This window comes from Aethalodelphis obliquidens, unplaced genomic scaffold, assembly GCF_003676395.1.
Source record: "Aethalodelphis obliquidens isolate GAN/ISIS:26980383/991018 unplaced genomic scaffold, ASM367639v1 scaffold2, whole genome shotgun sequence".
NCBI lineage: Eukaryota > Metazoa > Chordata > Mammalia > Artiodactyla > Delphinidae > Aethalodelphis > Aethalodelphis obliquidens.
Window position 1 is genome coordinate 70,728,617 of NW_020837946.1, and position 19,612 is coordinate 70,748,228.

Sequence of the window (19,612 nt, forward strand, 5' to 3'; positions counted from 1 at the left end):
TTCTGTCTTGCACAATGTCAGCATATTGCTTGCGTTTGTCCCTGGTTGAGTTTTGGCTGGAAACCCAACAGCAGCTAGCCCTTTGCCAGAATCCCAGATTTGATGCCAGTAGAGTTAACATGCAAAATACCGGCTGGCATTTATCCCCTGCTCTTAAAAGGGGAGTAGAGTTAGAAAATAGCTTTTCTTTGCTGAGCCTGAGGAGATTAGAGCTGCTTACTGAAGACCATTGGACTGCACTAAAGAACTGAAAAGATTACATATTGTGCAAATTGGCTCTATTAATTAGAGTAGTTTTAAGCAGTACTTAATTACATGTTTCAATACTCCCAATTGTTCTCTGCTGAATGCCTGTTGACAATATTGGCAGCGGGGAGGAGAGAACCATTTTCACTGACCGAATTGTAATAGGGAGGGGAGGTCATATGCCCCTTTGAAATATGCTGCTGCATTAATTTGATGCACTGACCTTCAGTTTTCCGTGTAATTAGGATGAGCTCATGCGGCTCCATGAGCTGGAAGAGGAGGCGTCTGGAGTAGGCAGCACTGATGCTCTGTGGTTCTGACTTTTAATGATCCAGCATCTTAACAATAGGCATGTGATTTCTAGGAAAGGGGAAGAATGGAGTCAGCTGACTTTGAGTCTAACGACTGACCCTGTGAATTGAAATAAGGTTGACAGGAATAGGCAGAGAAGGCAAATCTCCTCATTAATTAGACCCCAGTTTTTCAAGTAGTGGTGATGGCTGTGGCTTAGCACAATCTGAAAAAGGCAGAGAACATAAATGAAGCCTCTGGATGGTATGGTAGGGCCTCACCATAGAAGCCAGCCGTTTCCTTTAATCTGGACTTGAAGTGATTCATTGTATTTCTGTCTCTTCTTCAAAGCTCCTGAATTTAAAGGAGCTATTGTGGCAAATATCTAAGCCCATGTTTAGTCAACATGGCACATTCAGGCAGTTTCGCCTTAGGACGGTGAATAGAGCAATGCTTTACGTAGAGTGGTACTCAATTAATATTTTCAGTGAATTAAACTGGAGAGAGTCAAATTGTAGACTGAAATGTCTACCCAGTTACCAGATTAGTCTTGTTTACCATATTTTAAAATGATTTGGGTGAGCAGGGACACAGAAAAAAACCTTTCGGTTTTATAACAAAAAAAAAAACGGACTCTTGCAGGTATAAAACAGGAAGCTGATCTCAGCATTTGTTTCAAACCAAGAGAGAAATCACAGTAGACAAGTCGTTTTATAACCTTACCCTTCCTTTCTTCCTCCTCACCTCCCCAACCCCCTTACCCCCAAAAAGAAGTCTTCGCAGCAGATCAGTGTGTTAAAAAAAGCACAGCTGCCCTAGTTACGTGAGAGAGAGGACCCAGAGGCCTCCCTGGGTGAATTCTCTGCCACACCTCTACACTGGACACGCTACTGTTATACACTCTTTTCCAGCAAGACCCTATTGCCTGGAAGCCAAAACTCCACAAAATGCTTAGCATGATCTGGAAAAGGTACAAGTAAAGAAATACTAAAGCTAAACTGAACATCATAATACAAACCCATGATATTTGGGAAGGGTCCGAAGATAAGTGGAGAGATTTTGGGGGCTTCTAGATAAGGATAAGAATAATTCAGCACTGGTTTTCAACACATGTCTCCTGTAGATGTTCTCCTAAATTGAGTCTCAGGAGAGACTGCCTTATGTCGGGGGTGGCGGGGTGGCGATGAGAGAAACCTTCTGAGTCTCTTTGTGTCACACAGGCCTCTCAGGAAGAAATAGCAACAGATATCTGGGGTGTGGGTGAGTGAGTGAGGGGGAGAGAGTAAGCAAGAATGGGTTTATAAAATTCTGGGAGGGAGAATGAAAGAGCTCCTGAAAAATAGTAATTTTAGGACAAATGAGAAAAAATAACACAGCATAGCTCATAATAAAGACAGATAACATGTTAGCCATGTTACAGATAACTTGAGAAGGTGGGTAGGTGGATGGATGGATGAATATAGGTAATGCTTAAGAGGTTATTAGTATAAATGCAAAGTGCTTGTGTTGTATACAGTTTTTTGAGAGTTGAACAGATCAAAGAATTTTATACCTGGAAATTAGAGACCTTATAGGTCATAGAACATTTTTTGGCACAAAACTTTTTTTTTTTTTTTGCGGTACGCAGGCCTCTCAGTGTTGTGGCCTCTCCCGTTGTGGAGCACAGGCTCCGGATGCGCAGGCTCAGCGGCCATGGCTCACGGGCCCAGCCGCACCGCGGTGTGTGGGATCTTCCCAGACCGGGGCACGAACCCGTGTCCCCTGCATCGGCAGGCGGACTCTCAACCACTGCGCCACCAGGGAAGCCCCACAAAACATATTTTGAAGCCTCTCTCCAGAAGACAGAATTAAGCTGAAGGAAATATTGCTCTGAATAACATGTTATCGTAGTTATTAAATTTAAAAATTCACTATTCAGTTGCTCTTCTACCTTTCAATTTTTGTCAGTTTTTGGCCAAGAAAAGGTATTTAAATGCTTTTCAGCACTGGAATATATGGTAGTTCAGGACCAAAAAAAAAAAAAAAAAAGCTTACAGCGGATTGATTGTGACACCCGACTGGTTAATTATCAATGTTTACAGAGTTGCATATAAGACCAGAAAACACACACACACACACACACACAGACATAAAATGGGTGAGGATAAGTCAGACCAAAGGGAAAATAGGGGTAAGAGCAGGAAACTCCATTTTACTATAGAAATAGCCCTGTATTTCTTAGTTGCCAAAGCAAAAATAAACATACCTATTCCCATGATTCAGTAATCACAATGTAGAATAAAATCCAAGAAGCAGGAATACCATAACTGTTCCTGGTCCTGAGACCTGAGAAGAATCCTCTTGGGGGTCCAGTGAGAGGATGCTGTGTTACTTAGTTTATCCCACCTTCAGAAATATCTGTGTACATATTTATATAATGAAACCCATGGAACCTGTGAAACTCATTTATATACTCTTATACTTACTTGAAAGTAATATAATAGAGGAAATGAAAGAGCCCAGGGTTGCATGCTTACCTGTTATATTTGTTTTTCAGCAAATATTTAATGAAACAGCTATGTAGTAGACATTGGGCAAGGCCAGAAAAGGTTATAAACAGTTAACTAAAAATGCAACCATTATGGATTTTTCCTAATAAGGAAATAACAGATAAAATAATACTAATATTACCTGAATGAATATCAATTTCAACTACATGAATATCAAACCTGAGATCTTCTGTTTATTGTAATTTATTGACAACAGCAAGATTAAGGAGGGTGTCTTAAATATCCATCAGTAGAAGTTACATCATTTCAGTGTAGTTGGGTGTTCATTTATGACCTGCTTAAATCGTATTTGGTAGTAAAATATGTATGAGAGTGAGAGAGTGAGTATGTGTGTGCCTGTGTGTACCTTCATAACGGGTTGCATGTTAGCATTAACGACAGATTTCTAAAAAAATTCCAAAATACGTTTAACCTGACTTCTAACCTGGCTGTTGAGTAGCGTTCTCTGCTTTTACTTGGGTCAGCCTCTTCTTTTTCTTTCCAACCTGGCTATTTCTCCATTCACTGTCAAAATCAGATTAGGCCTTATTCCAACCCAATTCCAAGTACTCGAAGGAAGCTGCTGCTTGTTTCAGCTTTGACACTTCTGTCTCCTAAAACATCTATTTCTGTAATCCATAGTCTAGTTCACTAGTTTTGTTACCAGGCAATATTTTTGGTATTAATACTGCACACTCACCTTTGGACTACTTCTGAAGTTTCTGTTTGGTCTTGTTGATGCATATATTTGCCTATTTTGACTTAGTTTCTTCCTGTGTAAACGACTGTAGCTTTATAATATCTGCAACTGAATGATAGGGCTGGCCCCTCTTCTCTGCAACCTCCGAACAGGGCTTTTCTTTTTCAAAATATTCTTCCTCATTTAAAATTAATTTGATGGGCTTCCCTGGTGGCGCAGTGGTTGAGAGTCCACCTGCCGATGCAGGGGACAAGGGTTCGTGCCCCGGTCCGGGAAGATCCCACATGCCGCGGAGCGGCTGGGCCCGTGAGCCATGGCCGCTGAGCCTGCACGTCCGGAGCCTGTGCTCCGCAACGGGAGAGGCCACAACAGTGAGAGGCCCGCGTACCGCAAAAAATAAATAAATAAATTAAGAAAATAAAATTAATTTGATAATAGGTTTGAATTCCAAGGAAATCTCTGTTGGTATTTTTGCCTGGTACCCTGATCTTTTAAACAGTGCGCTAAATAGAATTGACCCTTTTCTCATAACTTAAGAGTTATAGTGACAAATCAGTGACTGCCTGATGTAATGCAGTGATGCTTATGGATCAGTGAAGTTCATGGAGCTGTTTGCTCATATGCTGCTTGAAGGCCTGTTCTTTGTATAGTTTTCCTCTTCTCTTGATTGCTATTCATTTTCACTAACAATTAGCATATGGATACCATCCATGTGATCATTTTGTAGCAGCCCTACCCTCAACCCGACCCTTTTTCCCCATTATTTCTTGCTTTTGATTTGTCGTGGCCAGGCAGAATAGCTGACCAGCTTATTTAAAATGTTTGAAAAGCTGTGGATAAATAAGCTTTGAACCAGGACCTCTCTTAGGAGGTTATTTATTTATTTGTTTTATTATGTTTTGTTTTTAGACTTTAGGACAGGAACTGCTAAAACAGCTATTTTGGGTTTCTGGAGCCATCCCCCCCCCCTTTATTTATTTTGAAGAGATCATGAGCTCTATTTTAGATAAATAATGATATTTTTAACCAAGTTCTAACATTTAGATTATTTTATATTGGGGGTATCCAGTGGTTGTACTTAACTTATTTGAAAAATAAAATGTAGTCTGCAGAATAAACATACACTTGTAAGCTCTGTAGGATAGCACCATCTTTCTTACCAAATTATTAAAAATGCTACTTCTCTGAAGTTGATTTTTTTTTCCTTTTTTTTTTTAAATCTTGGTATAACTCAGATGTCTTTTTTTTTTCTGCCAGTAAGTACAGGACACCTGAGAAAAAGATCTGGAAAAGGAAAAAAACTGTTTGCTTGTTTCTTCCTTTTTTTTTTAAACTTTGAAGGGAAAGTTGCCTAGCCCATGATAGATGGGGAAGGACAGCTCGAGGAGGATGTTGCATTGCGGCTGTAAAGCTTGAGACATGTCAGAACGTCAGGGCTTTCATTTCTGTTGCCTGCATCAGAGAGCAAATGGAGTCATCCTTTTCCTCTATGTAATCATAAAATAATGGCTTAAACACTAAGTGTGTTTTGCATTTCAGGTTATGGTTTTGTCGACTTTGACAGTCCTGCAGCAGCTCAGAAGGCTGTGTCTGCCCTGAAGGCAAGTGGGGTTCAAGCTCAAATGGCAAAGGTGAGTTGAGAGCCAGTACTCACTGCTCTGGTCTCTGGCTTTGGTTCTGAAGCTAGATACGTGGCTTTTCCTGTCACCATCCAAGTTCTTCCTTCCATCCCAGTGAGCCACAGTTACCTGTGGACACTTGTCCCGTGCCTTCGCATCCTCAATGGTAGCTATTGTGCCAAAGACTGTTCCTCATAAATTTATATGTGAAGAAGGGTTTTATAACTGTATAAAATTTTACATAGCAGATTATGTAACCCCCTAAGTAAATGGAGAAATAGCACCAGATTTTCTCAGGTAAGTGGGTACTTGTGGGCTGAAGCTCTGTACTGTATTTTTTAAAATAATTTTAAAATGTCAATGCTTAAGGAATTAATACATTTTAGAAACACTTCCGAAGGTAATTGTGTATAGAATGTCATATTATGAAAGAATAACAAAATACAATCACATATGTATGCGTTGTACAAATATACTAGTAGTTTTAATGCAATGTAAGCTACAGATACTATTTCCTCTGTGTAAAAGTCAGTGATTTTTAGACATTGGTTATTTATGGATTATAAATCTTCTCTTTAGTGGTTCTGCAGTAGCTTTATTCAGGACTTGTTTTGATGAACTCTTAATCACTGAAGTGGTATTTATGCTCCAGTCTTATTGCCTAAATGTAAACTTGGCATACCTAGTGCCAAGTGCATACCTAGTGCCTAAAGTGCATTTATTAAGATACTCATACAATTATGTACATATTTTTTTATTTGTGGTTTTTGAATTGCTACAGAACATATTTTCAAGTTTGAAACTTGACAGTTTGATATCTTGTATATTCTTTTCAAAAGATCGATAATTTTATATTATCTAGTGTCTTTAGGTACAGAGGAAAGTAATTTTGTGCTGTCCTCTGCTGCTTCTGAAGAGTAGCATGTGGTCATTCCCTGAAGGGTATTCACATTTCCATAAGGAAAGAAGATTTATGGAAGTTAAAGAACCCTGGTTGAGATAAGTTACCTGCTAAGACCTTAAAGCTGTTGAAGGACATATATGCAGCTACCAGGATAGAGATTTACCTTGATTAAAAGATCAGCATGGGGCTTCCCTGGTGGTGCAGTGGTTGAGAGTCCACCTGCCGACACAGGGGACAAGGGTTTGTGCCCCGGTCCGGGAAGATCCCACGTGCCGCAGCACGGCTAGGCCCGTGAGCCGTGGCCGCTGAGCCTGCGCGTCCGGAGCCTGTGCTCCGCAACGGAAGAGGCCACAACAGTGAGAGGCCCGCGTACCGCAAAAAAAAAAAAAAAAAAAAAATCAGCGTGAATAAAGATTTCAGGAATTGATGAAAGGGATCACCTTTCTAAAGTAATCCTTGACTTTTAATATTTTTAGACCTTTGGATTGAGTTGGACTTATTTCAGATGTTTTTAAACTCCAGAGGAAGAAGCTAAAATAAACAAACTGTAAATACTAAGCCGTGATTTTTAGATTACTTGTCCATAATATACAGCAGTTTCCTGTGGTATTGTTGAAAGACAGTGATTATGAGGCTTGAAATATATTTAATTGTGAGTATGCAATACCTAAGTTGTATATGATTTACAGAATGTTTAATACGCCTATGTAAACAATGGGTAACCATACATTTTCTAAGCAGGACTTTTAAGGCACAATTGGAAAAGGGCTCTATTTTTCCCTCTGTTCTGTCCATTTCCTCTACTCTGTGAAGCTCCTGTTTCTTCTTCTCATGGATAAAATCTAGGGCAGGTCCCATGACTTTTCTGGCTACTCTCGTAATTTTGAAAAGTTCCTTGAGTTGCTTCTTTCATTTCAGGTCTTTCTGGTTAATTTTTTTCAGTAGAATGCCCCTTAATTGTTTTCATATCCAAATTTCAGGGAACATAATTGTCTTTCAGTACATTTTCAGCCTTTCTATATGTATTTACACCAATCTCAGTACAATATTTTAAACAAGATGTTTAAGGGGGAAATCTCAGGTTATATTCCAAATACAGTTTGTAAATGTCAGAATTGTGTAGAGGTTTCGAAAACTCTGCTGAGAGTCAGCAAAAAGGGATGTGTGTCTTGGGTGCCGCTGGTGCTAAGAGAAATGACAACTTACAAAGCAGTTGTCTGCTAACAACCATATTGATAATTTGGTGATCAAGAAGTGATATTTTAGGGCTTCCCTGGTGGCGCAGTCGTTGAGAGTCCGCCTGCCGATACAGGGGACATGGGTTCGTGCCCCAGTCCGGGGGGATCCCACATGCCGCGGAGCAGCTAGGCCCGTGAGAGGGAGAGGCCACAGCAGTGAGAGGCCTGTGTACTGCAAAAAACAAAAACAAAGTGATATTTTAAAAGTTTACATCCCAATATAACCATGTATTACGTGTATACAGACACACGTGCAGATGTGTAACAAATGTATTTAGTTGCATTTTAGGAAATTGGGGGTTGTGATTAATGGTAATACATTATACTTCTTACTTGAAATAATATGAAATAGGCTCCTGGTTAACATTTTGATGCTGAATGTCTGATTTTTTTTTTTTAAGAACACATTTCCAATGCTAAGTGTGTGATACCTATAATTGAAATGTCCAATCCTGTTTATTTGACAAAATTTTGAGTGCCGTATATTAAAACTTCTCCCTTCCCCCAGCTCTGGTCTGCTCTAAGTAGTAAGCTTGTCCTGGGATGGGAGCATGGTTAGTTTCTTTCCTATTTCCCAAATGTGTGTCTTTCCCACTCTTCCATAGCTAGCTGTGGTTTCTAACCCCTCCAAGGTTGGAGCAGTGGCAAAGGATGGGAAAGTTTCTTGACCTGACAATTATGTGATATGGTGTTGATTTCTCTGGGCAGACAGAGAACTGATGCTTTCCTTAGTAGAATGCTTTGCTCTCTCCCCTGTAGTTCCTTCAAGCTAGAGAAGACGTGTCCTCAGGCTGTTAGCCTCAGCTCCTGAGAATCTAAGGGTCTGCCTTCAGCCCCTTTCTTCTAGGGCCTTCTAATCCTTCAAGACAGCTTTCCTGGAAGGCTCTAACACAACCCTGGGCCAACTCTACCTGTGTGGCCCACATTGATGTGTTTGCCAGCTGTCTGTGGGAGACTAGTTACCTCCCAATTGCACTTATAGGCCCCTTCAACCAGCCTTTGCCTTTTAGATTCCTCAGGCGTAAGTCAGACATTGATTCATTGTATCCACCAAGCTCCAGAGGTCACAGACCATGCCTCCTGAGGGGTCTGTTGAAGCCCCTCTTGCTGGACTGGCAGTGATGGGGGAAGCAGCCCCTGTGGTGGGACTCAGAACGCATCAGCGGTTCTCTCCACATGCGTGTTCATTCCACCCTCTCCAGTCCCTCCCAGGCAGACGAGAGGTGGGTGGTCAGCTGAGCCTCTCAAGCCAGATCTCAGCCACTCCTATGCAGACTTTGTGTAGGTGGTCTGGTTTCTCACTCTGGCACGTGGGCATGCCTGAAACCCATTTTTTGGTGACTTCTGCTGAAACAAAGTTAGAAAGAGGGCTATTTTAACTACCTGCTCCAGGTACTACAGAGGCCTTTTTTAGAGCGGCCCCGTGAGCACTTACCTAGGCATCTTTTCAGTGCCGGTGATATTGAGTAGCATAATATATTAAATATATCCTGTTTGAAGAAGTCTTTACAATGCATTTAGTCAGAACCGGACTGGGCATAGATTGGCACTGTACGTTGTGTCAACAGTGCACTTTGAATGCCAGCTTTCCCGTGGACTGATAATGAGCACTGTTCAAAGACCTCCTTAGGTGGCTTGGACTGTAAATTGGCTAGGAAAAGTGATCCCTTCCTACATCATCTGTAGGGAGGGAACAATGCACGGGTTCAGAGATGCTGGCAGTGTGCCAACATTCTGCACGTTGTGAATTTCTTTGGGTCTCTGTAGGATGACTGAGTTTCCTGGACCTGATTTCTTTTTTATTATATCATTAACGTTACAAAAGGTATTTTAAATGCTAGAGGGTCCATTGTTCTGTGCCACGGAACCATGGGTTTGAGTATCAGGAGTTGACTTACCCCCTTTATGCTGACTGGATAAAGGAGCATCTGGCATGTACCTTTTGTGGAGACAGTTTATAAAAGTTTAGGTCTGGCTCCCATGTTTGGGTGATAAGGGACCTGTCACTGTCCACTTTCCTCTAGTGAATTAATCTGGACACTATAAAGTTTTGAAAATTCACATTGCCACATATTAAAGGCTTGCTTTCTTACATAATCAGAAAAAATTAAGGGCCATTCCACTAGGCGAGTCTGGGGAGTGGGGGAGAATATAATATTGTTTGACACTTTGACTACCGGAGTTGAAAAAGAACTCCACAGATATTCAAAACTGAATTATAAAGCTACAATTGGAGAGCGTTGGACAACAATGGTTGTTTCTTATTCGTGTTTTAATTTCAGTGCCTTGCTTGGTACTTGGCCTATGGTAGATACCAAATGTTTGTTTTAGTGATGATCAAAGAAGCCAATTAAGCAAGAGAAAAACTTCCCAGTTTGGGCAGATATGGAGAGATAGCAATGGGACATTTAAAAATTATATTTATTGAGTCTATCGAGTGCCCTGATGAAATTTACCAAAGGTTTTCCAAAAGGCTCAAGGTTAAACTTGAGCCATGTATGTTAAACTTGGCATTTGTTTCAAATGTGTGCATTTTTCAAAATAAAAGACTCAATCTATGAAAAGAAGAAAAAAACCTCAGATAACGAGCTGAAAAGATACAAAACTCGAGTCAACATTGGTGATATCTGTTAATAGAGTGACTTCTGTAGGCCTTTCCGCAATACCTCTTAAGACCTGCTGGGGGTCGGCGGATCGCCCTGTGTTATTTGCCTAGCTGTATGCTCGCATTTTTTTCAGTAAATAGGCAGTCAAAGGAGCAGGAATTTAATCGCCCTTCCACACAGAGGTCTACCATGCTTCAAGCAGTTTGCATTCACATGCCCATAAGCAGCTATCTGCTGGTTGGTGAACCTACTCAGTACAAGAGAAAACAGATATCTGGTCTTCCTGCCAGGTCCCTTTCTTGAATTTCAGGAACCATTCCACACGCATAGGGAGGTTTTTGTTAATTTCTTTCAGATGATGACTGAGTGCTTTACACCATGAGGGACCTCCAAGCCCCACTTTTCTACTCAAGCGAACATTAGCGGCCATTTATCCCTCTCATGGCCAATGTGGGATCCAAGTGTTCTACCTGTTAAAGAAGCCATTGAACCCTTTCCATGCCTAGGGATATAAAGAGGGCTGTTAGCCCCATTTTTATGTCTGACCACCCATAATTTACAGAAAAATTGTTTTTTGACATAGCATTGTATGTAATAAAACAGAGTTACGGTTGTCCCTGATTTTAAAGGGGCGAAATTACCCTTATTCAAGAACCACTCTCACGTAGTACAAGTACTGTATGTTCCGTTTACTAGGAATGTATGGTGATTAGAATGCATGGACCCTTTGGTGATCAGATATTCTTGTGGCCATTGCTGCCAGCTTGGAGTTGCTTCTCTTTTTTGTTTTGTTTTGTTTTTTTTTTACTTGCAACTTTGTATGCAATGTGTGCAGGATAAGTTGACCATTTGAAAAGAAGGATAAATACTGTTTAGCCCTAGAGGTCATTCCAAATGAAGAGAGCTAGTTGACTGTTTGCTATTGAAAAAAAATGCGTTAAAATCACAGGAAATATCTACCTGTATTTAGTCTATCTTATCTCACTATTCATCATAGAGTGGGTTAGGAGCTCAAATTCCTGATTCTGATTTAGCACTTTTTATTATTTTTTTGCTTCATTGGTAAACATTCAAGTTGAATTAACATTTTAAAGAATAACTTTTTTTTTTTTTTTGCTGCATTGGGTCTTCATGCAGGCTTTCTCTAGTTGTGGCGAGCGGGGGCTACTCTTCGCTGCGGTGCGCGGGCTCCTCATTGCGGTGGCTTCTCTTGTTGTGGAGCGCATCGTCTAGGCACAGGGGCTTCAGTAGTTGTGGCACACGGGCTCTAGAGCGCAGGCTCAGTAGTTGTGGCACACGGACTTAGTTGCTCCGCAGCATGTGGGATCTTCCCGGACCAGGGCTTGAACCCGTGTCCTCTGCATTGGCAGGCAGATTATTAACCACTGTGCCACCAGGGAAGACCCAAGAATAACATTTTTATTAATAGTTTAATAGCAACTAAACCACAGATTTAGAAAGTACTTAGTTACCTACATTGTCAGCCCTTTTGAAAATACTTCACAGATGACAAAGTCTATGAACATTCTTAAATATTCTTAAATGTTAGTCATTTAGATTTTAATAATTGTAACTCAAAAGGAAAGCTCACGGGCTTCCCTGGTGGCACAGTGATTGAGAATCCGCCTGCCAATGCAGGGGACACGGATTCGAGCCCTGGTCTGGGAAGAACCCACATGCTGCGGAGCAACTAAGCCCGTGCACCACAACTACTGAAGCCCATGAGCCTAGAGCCCGTGCTCCGCAACAGGAGAGGCCACCGTAATGAGAAGCCTGCGCACTGCAACAAAGAGCCCACGCTCTCTGCAACTAGAGAAAGCCCATGTGCAGCAACAAAGACTCAACGCAGCCAAAAATAAAATAAATAAATTTATTTTTAAAAAAAGAAAGCTCACAATATTTATGATACATGTTTCTTATGTAACATTTTTTATGCCACATCTTTGTCCGAGGTGTGTTTTAATGCTCTTTAATTAGGGAGTTCCCTGAATCTGACTAAGCGTGATTCAGAAATCTTTCTAATAAGATAGACTTGATCACATCACTCCCTTGCTTCTGTGCCTCCAGAGGCTGCAGATTTTTTAGGGCGTGGCTTTCTAGCTGCAGCACAGGGACAAGGCTCCCCCTTCCTCCTCCTCCCTTCACCCAACAAAGTATAACGCCTGAAATCACAGGATAAACATGGCTTATCTTCCTGCAGTGTCAGTATGACTCGAAAGTATTAATTCAGAAATACTGTTTCCACATGAAACAAACTCAAATAGTTAGGGAGTAGATTGCAACATCTATGTGATTTTTTTTTTTTTTTTTTAGATAAAATACAAGCCTTCAAGGAAACGTTGCAGCTCTGGCAAGGCTACTTTATCCTTTGCCCACACACTCTTCAGGATACATAGTCATTCTCTTTCGTGCTAGCATTGCTTAAGTGGAAAAGTTTAAGCAGTGATAACTGACCAAAAAAGTCATACTCCTTGGATAGCTTTTCACAATCTGGTTTTCAGCCTCATGCCTTATGCTTGTTTCTCAAGTCTCAGCTCAATGTCATGCCCTCTGTAAAGTGTTCCCTAATAAAGACAAGCTCCCCTATCTGTCCTCCCATTGTGATATGTATACATCTCTGTTACAGCATTCATTATATGTGTTTTTATCTCCCCAACTCAACTATAAACGGCCAGAAGACAGACCTGGAGTCACAATTATTGTATAAGAGGGTCTGGGATGGACAGGATGCACTATAAATGTCATTGGGCTGTATTAGGCTACAGGACCCCTCAGTGTACCCACTTTCAGAGAGAAATAACCCTATCTGTGTTCACCAACTAAGGACCAGACTTCCACAGGAACAAATACAGTCTTGTGCACTCCAGGAAAGATTCAGGGACTTGGGAGGTTAGAGCCAACATGAGATAGTTAATTGAGGAGCTGTGGATTAATTGGGTGAAGTCAGGGAAGGTAGTGAATAAAGTGGAAATAAGGAATTAAAATTTTAGCTTGTAGTCCACCTGAGAAGAAATTGAAAAATTTAATACCAAAGACCATTTTGTTCTTCCCTTTATTCTGAAGCAGTTTATCTATTACTGTCATGCATTTATTAAATCGCTTTACAATTTTTGTACATTAAAGATATGCTTTATGTAATTTTCAGTGGGAGGTTTTGCCCGGCATAAGGTAATCAGTGGTACCACACTGACTTTATCTACTTTCAGACAGAAGCAAAGGTAGTTGCCATTTTTGTTTAGTCTGTCAAGGGTTAATGAAGTTAAGTTTCTGGCTTGCTACTGAGCACTTGAAATTTTTTAATTTTTTTCCTGGACACAACCGCACTGACACCCCTGAGAGTCTGGGCCACCCAGGTTGGGAGCTTCTGCTCCATACCTTTGGGACTGGCCTGGTAACAGGCTGCCTTCTGTCAGAACCAGGAAGTCATAGGGACAGTACTTTCTGCCCATAGTTTCTCAGTCTTTGGTAACTTTAATTCTTGGGACTACCAGGGTATTTGCCATTCCCTAGGATACCAGATTGTTGTTTTAAATCTTAAAGGTCAGTTACTTTTACTTGCAGATCATCTGAAAGGAAAGGTTTTATTTCAGGTTTAATTAATGCCAGGATACATTTGAAAGTAGAGACTTTGTACGAATATGTGTATGTTTCACATATATTTTTAAAGTACTGTGCATTTTGGAAATTTAAATATAATGAGTGTGCTGTTCTGTTGCCTAAGGCTAAGACATCCGTTAATGACTTTGCTAATAGTGCTTGTTAAAGAAAAATCATAAACTTGCATAGTTCAATATGTAAAGATACAAGCGGTAGTAAGATCAAAGGAAAGCCTGTTTTAAAGTTAAGATCATCCTAATCTCACAGTTGCCGAGATGAGTTTTTACTTGGTCAGAAAATATTCCAGATAGCATATAAGCTAATTTCCTGATGATTTAACACCAGACTCAGTAAATATACATAGCTGTTACTGGTTCTCAGAAAACTCAGTTGCTATCTTTGGTTTCAGCTGATTTTACCTCAGCAGTGCAAAGGTGGGTGGGAAATGATCTAATTGCTGCTTTTCGAACTTTCATATGCATTTGTACTGCCTGGAGATCTTATTAAAATGCAGTTTCTGATTCTGTAGGTCTGGGTTGGGGCCTGGAATTCTACATTTCTGGTAAGCTTGCAGGTAATTCCATCCCTGCTGGCCCCTGGATCACTCTTAGAGTAGCGAAGATTTAGCAAAACTCCCTTCCCCCATCTACATTTGAGTTGAGCTTTATCCAGATTCTAAAACTTGTACTGCCTCGAGTCTGTCATTTTGTATGACTTTGTAGGGTTTTGTTTTTGTTAATTTAGGAAGTCCTCTATTTCCCATTGGTGATCACAACTCAGAGGTAGTAATGACTCTGCTGTAGAGCAAAAGAAGGGAATTTGGGCAAAATCCCACTGGACTTTAGTTGACTTAGTCCAGAATCCGTCGTGTGTTTCTGGATTGAATTATTAGCAGTAACAGCCATTTGTGCAATAGTGTGCCCAAAATGGGCTCCTAAAAACAGTAGTGGAGGAGAGGTTATTTTGTAGAACACTGCAAACAGCTGAGAGTTTTGCTTCCATGAGGGCATCCTCTCCAACTCAGCGACTCCTGCCAGCGCTTCTGCTTCCAAACCTGCCAAGAATGGTTTGGTGGGGTCGTGTCTGACCTGCACAGATTGTCCAAGCTTCAGACACTGTTTTCAAGTGTTCTTGGTGACTCGGGTGTTCTGTAGTTCCCATGATCTCACTTGCTAGTACTTTCAAAGGAACTGAGCTAAGAGAGTGGCCAAGTAAAAGTGTGTTCACATATCTCACCTTCTGCTGGAAATTAATAGACAGTTCTCTGTTCGGTTTTAGCAACAGGAACAAGATCCTACCAACTTGTATATTTCTAATTTGCCACTGTCCATGGATGAGCAAGAACTTGAAAATATGCTGAAACCATTTGGACAAGTTATTTCTACAAGGATACTACGCGATTCCAGTGGGACAAGTCGTGGTGTTGGCTTTGCTAGGTAAGCACGCTGCCTGTCTTCTTGTCAACAACAGTAGCTCTGCTATATTTCCTGGAAAATAAAAATTGAGCAAGGAGAGAGAATTTAAGCCAGGGTTCTAGGAGCCAGTTGTACCATGAACTTAAATTATGCATAAAAAATCGTTTGCATTTTTCCACATCTTTTGGAAGCTCATTAGGATTCTTGAACCTGAGGACACTAAATATTTGGTGACCTAGGGGAAGGAAATACCACATGAGCAGTAGTTCTGCAAGTATGTTTCCTTAATAATTTGACTAATTAGATCAAGATGCCTAAACTTCTTAAAAACAACAATCTCAGGCTCCTAAATTTTGTAAATAAATTGGTATTTTTGTCTCATTAGATGGAACTTTGGTTCATCATCAATAAGGTCAGTGAATTAGATTTTTAAGTGAAATATTTCAAACGCTCAGAAAAGTACAACAGACACCTGTCTAACCCCCCCAAGTGTTACACAAATTGTAACATTTTACAGTTTTTGCCTAGATTTTTTTTTTTAAGAAGTAAAATGTTGCAGATATCTAAACTACCCTCATTCCTTCCATCTTATTTTTATCCCTTCCTCCCCAGAAAGGATACTTTCGTGTAATGGTTAGTTTGCTCCCTTTAAAAACCTTAAACAAAAGCAGCTTTGGTTTTTGACGTAGTTGCAATCTGAAAGCCTGCCTACAAAAACTGATTTGACATCATTTAGCAACCTATTAATACTGTGCAGTAACCGATAACGTCTACATGTCTTAAAGTATTGACTTTGGTTTTGGAGGGGCAATTGCTGACGTTTTACTTTCCTATACATTATCCTATTTGATGACAATCGCATCTACCTCAGGCCTGTGAGATCAACAAAGCCAGCACTTTTCACTCTTTCACATATAGGAAAATTGAGTTAAAGAAAGGACTTTACCATTGTCACAGGGCTGCCAAGCAGTGAAGCAAGGTCTAGTACCTGGTTCTTCTGGCTTTCAGTCCATTACTCTTTCTGTTAGGCCAGACGATTTTATAATAAAACGAAGGTATTCTACAGGTGGAAAGTCACCAAGGCCAGCATCCCCAGTGTGCACTTCATGGGTTAAAAGGACCCAGGTGAAACAGTGAAAGGCCCAGCGCCATCTGAAAATCGTCCCTCTGTGGGTGTTCCTCTGAAAGCAGATCAAGGACTTTCATTTCTGTATCCAAAGATAGAACCCAATTAAATTCTGTTGCTTTTAAAAACTATTAAAAACCACCCATTAAAACCAAGGTGCAACTCTTCTGGGCAGTCCAGGAGTGTAGTGCATTTTGAGCAGATTATTCAGTGTTTTTTCCATTAAAGAAAAATAAATCAAAATGATTTAATTCCCCTGAAAGGTTTCTCAGGCGTTCTTAGCCACCTGCAGATGTGGAATAAGTTGTTAGGCTCCATCCTTTAATTCCTCCTCTAAAGCCAAGATGACAAAGAAGGTACATAATTGACTTCACTAATTTAATTTTAAACTTCAAGCTAATGAGAAAAACTGGTAAGACACATCCTCTGATTAACACCTGTTCTTATCATGACTTTTGAGTCTGTCATTTTTTTGAATATGTAAAAGGAAAGACCATCTTTAAAATGACCAATATCCCAGCAGCACTAAATACACTAGTATTTTAAACTGGTATTTTTATTTTTAATTCACTATCATGACTAACAAAGCTATTGTGTATTGATTATCAGTTTTTCTACAAGTGGGAAAGAATTATACATTTCCTATGCTTGGTATTAAATACTCTTTGTATAATTTATTTCTTTTATGATTCTGAATGTACTGTGTGGTTATCAAGTTTTTATTTTACTATGGAAGCACACAAACAACAGTTAAATAAAAGATAGAATAAACCCACTTTTTCCTATCATTCACATTTTTGTTAGTTTTCATTTGTATCCAATAAACCTATAGGATTGTATTCATGTGCACAGGACAAAATGCAAACTAAGGTATCTCTGACTATTTACGTGTTTTATTTTTATGTATAAATAGGATGGAATCAACAGAAAAGTGCGAAGCCGTTATTGGTCATTTTAATGGAAAATTCATTAAGACGCCACCCGGAGTTTCTGGTATGTTGTTTGTCTAAAATTGTATCAGTAGTCTTTTGTTTAGGATGTGGTGCCTCTTATATCAAGAACAAAAAACTCCTCATTTAGCTCTTTAAAATTTATTTCTTTGGATCTACAAATAAGACTTCAAAATTCACTTCTCCCAACTGTTTAAATATGAATGGAAGCATAGAGAAACAAACTTACGGTTACGGGGTGGGAGGGGGCATAAATTGGGAGACTGGGACTGACATATACACACTACTATATATAAAATAGATAACTAGTAAGGACGTACTCTATAGCACAGGGAACTCTTCTCAATACCCTGTAATGACCTTCATGGGAAGAGAATCTAAAAAAGAGTAGATATATGTATATGTATAACTAATACAATTTTCTGTACAGCAGACACTAACACAGCATTGTAAAGCAACTATACTCTAATAAAAAATTCTTTTAAAATTCAAAAAAAAATGAAACGTAAGCTTAGGAAAAAAAAAAATATATATATATATATATATATACACACACACACACATATGAGTGGAAGCAGACCCAGTGGTAAGGAGGTGTGGGACTTGCAGAGCATTCAGAAGCCACTCCTCCTTGGATGAGGAAGCCATCCTCTAACTCACCTCATCACCATCCTCAATAAATATCCTGTCAGTCCTATCCGTTGAGGACTGTGGTACTTTCCCCCCTGGCTCGCGCCTTCTTTCTGGAAGATGTCAGCATGTGTTACCCCTCCCCCTTACAGTGCCTGGACTCAACTTCTGTGGCCCCTCCATCCACTCCTCTGTGGCCACTTCCTCCCGTTGCTCTGCCCCGTGTTGTCTTGACCAAGAAAACACCGCACCTCAGGAGCTTTTCATTCCAACGTTACAGCCCCTCTAGCTCCCACTAAACCTGGTCTGAAATACAGTGGGCTCCAGCTTGATCAGACCCTCAGCATCACTGGTCCTCCCTCAGCCTCTCACCCTTACCTAGATAGCAATTCTCAGTTTTCACCAGCCTGCTCAGCCCTCTCCCTAAACTGCTCCCACACCCCAATCCTAAGGAGATGACTTCACTTCCCTTTAATCAGGCTGTCCTGTCTTGCCCTTTCAACAGCTTCCTCTGCTGCCATTGGGTTACTGTCTGCATAGCGCCCTGAGGACACCCACCTGTACGGCAGCATTTAACATGTTTACACGTGTCAGTGCACTAAACTAAGCTCCTCGAAGGCAGAGGCTGTTTTCTTATCTTTCTGTGTTCATGCCTAGCTCAGTACTTGAACCGTACTGTTCAAGCACCAGTAACTGTTTGTTGGTTTTGCATAAATTTCACTTCACTATTCACCAAGACAACACTACCTATTTGCAAGCTAGCGTGCAAGCGGCTGACCACAAACTAGAAGACGTTTCCATTTGTGCGTGTGTAACTAGCGTTCAGTATTTATTCTTCTGTAGCTCCAAGGTTCCATCTTTAACTGGATGGCTGATGATTATGATTAGGGATCCACTTTACTTTTCTGTATCCAGGTGAGTCTCACTTCATAGAGAATCTGTATATAAGTGTGTGCGATACCACGGACTAACTGCATCCTTTAATACCAAAATCTGACAGCATACAGTTTGCATGGCTGTATGTGAGCTTGAGCTAGAGCATAAAATACAAGGTCTAGACGTACGCTCTTCCAGGGAACTCAGCCTTGTGAAAGAGCTTCCTTTTCTGTTTTTTAAGTCAGTTTTGTTGTTCCATCCACAACACTTGAGTTGAAAGAAAAAAAAAAGAAACGAGAGGGGAATATTTTTACCTTCCAACCAAGTAAAGACAAGGGAGAAATTTCATACGTGGGAGGCTTCTGCCAGCCTTGCCCCGCGGGGCCTTCCAAGGCCCCTGCACACAGCTGCCCCCCGTGTTCTCCTCGCTTTCCATGCCATCCTCAGCATGGGCAGAACCCCAGAGTATTACGTAAGTCCCTTCGAAGGGCTGCTCACCCAACCCACCTGTGACCTCGTTACTTTCTCAGCTCATTCTTGCATGCAACAAGGAGATTTCGAGAAGGAAAAACACCCCAGCACACATTTGTTTTGATGTTGTATCAAAGATAAGATCTACTGGCTCCCTGAATGAAATAGATCTCAGGGTGTCACGAATTGAGGTTGGACAGTTTCCTTTTTTCTCCAGAGGACTTCATGGTTGTGTCATTTAACTGTTTTCTTTGAAGTAGGTTTGAAGACTCTTGGTCACACCCATTCTAGGAAGAAAAAGACCTTGTTTTCCAAACCACACGCAAATAATTGTAGGATTCTCTGCACCTTTGCGATGAATAGTTTCTTCCAAGTAGTGCTAAGGGTCAAAGCGAGCGTAAGAACCAGATGGGTT

The 19,612-nt window shown here is 40.6% G+C and overlaps 1 protein-coding gene across 17 annotated transcripts in view; it reads left to right on the plus strand.

The window, feature by feature from the left end:
* Positions 1-19,612, plus strand: part of RBMS1 (RNA binding motif single stranded interacting protein 1) — a 213,007-nt gene that overhangs the window by 169,654 nt on the left and 23,741 nt on the right. For all 17 annotated transcript variants that reach the window (XM_027130122.1, XM_027130248.1, XM_027130133.1 and 14 more), the window contains exons 4-6: positions 5,305-5,396; positions 15,008-15,165; positions 17,184-17,263. In XM_027130122.1, the coding sequence (XP_026985923.1) occupies positions 5,305-5,396; positions 15,008-15,165; positions 17,184-17,263 (330 nt within the window). The remainder of the gene's footprint in view (positions 1-5,304; positions 5,397-15,007; positions 15,166-17,183; positions 17,264-19,612) is intronic.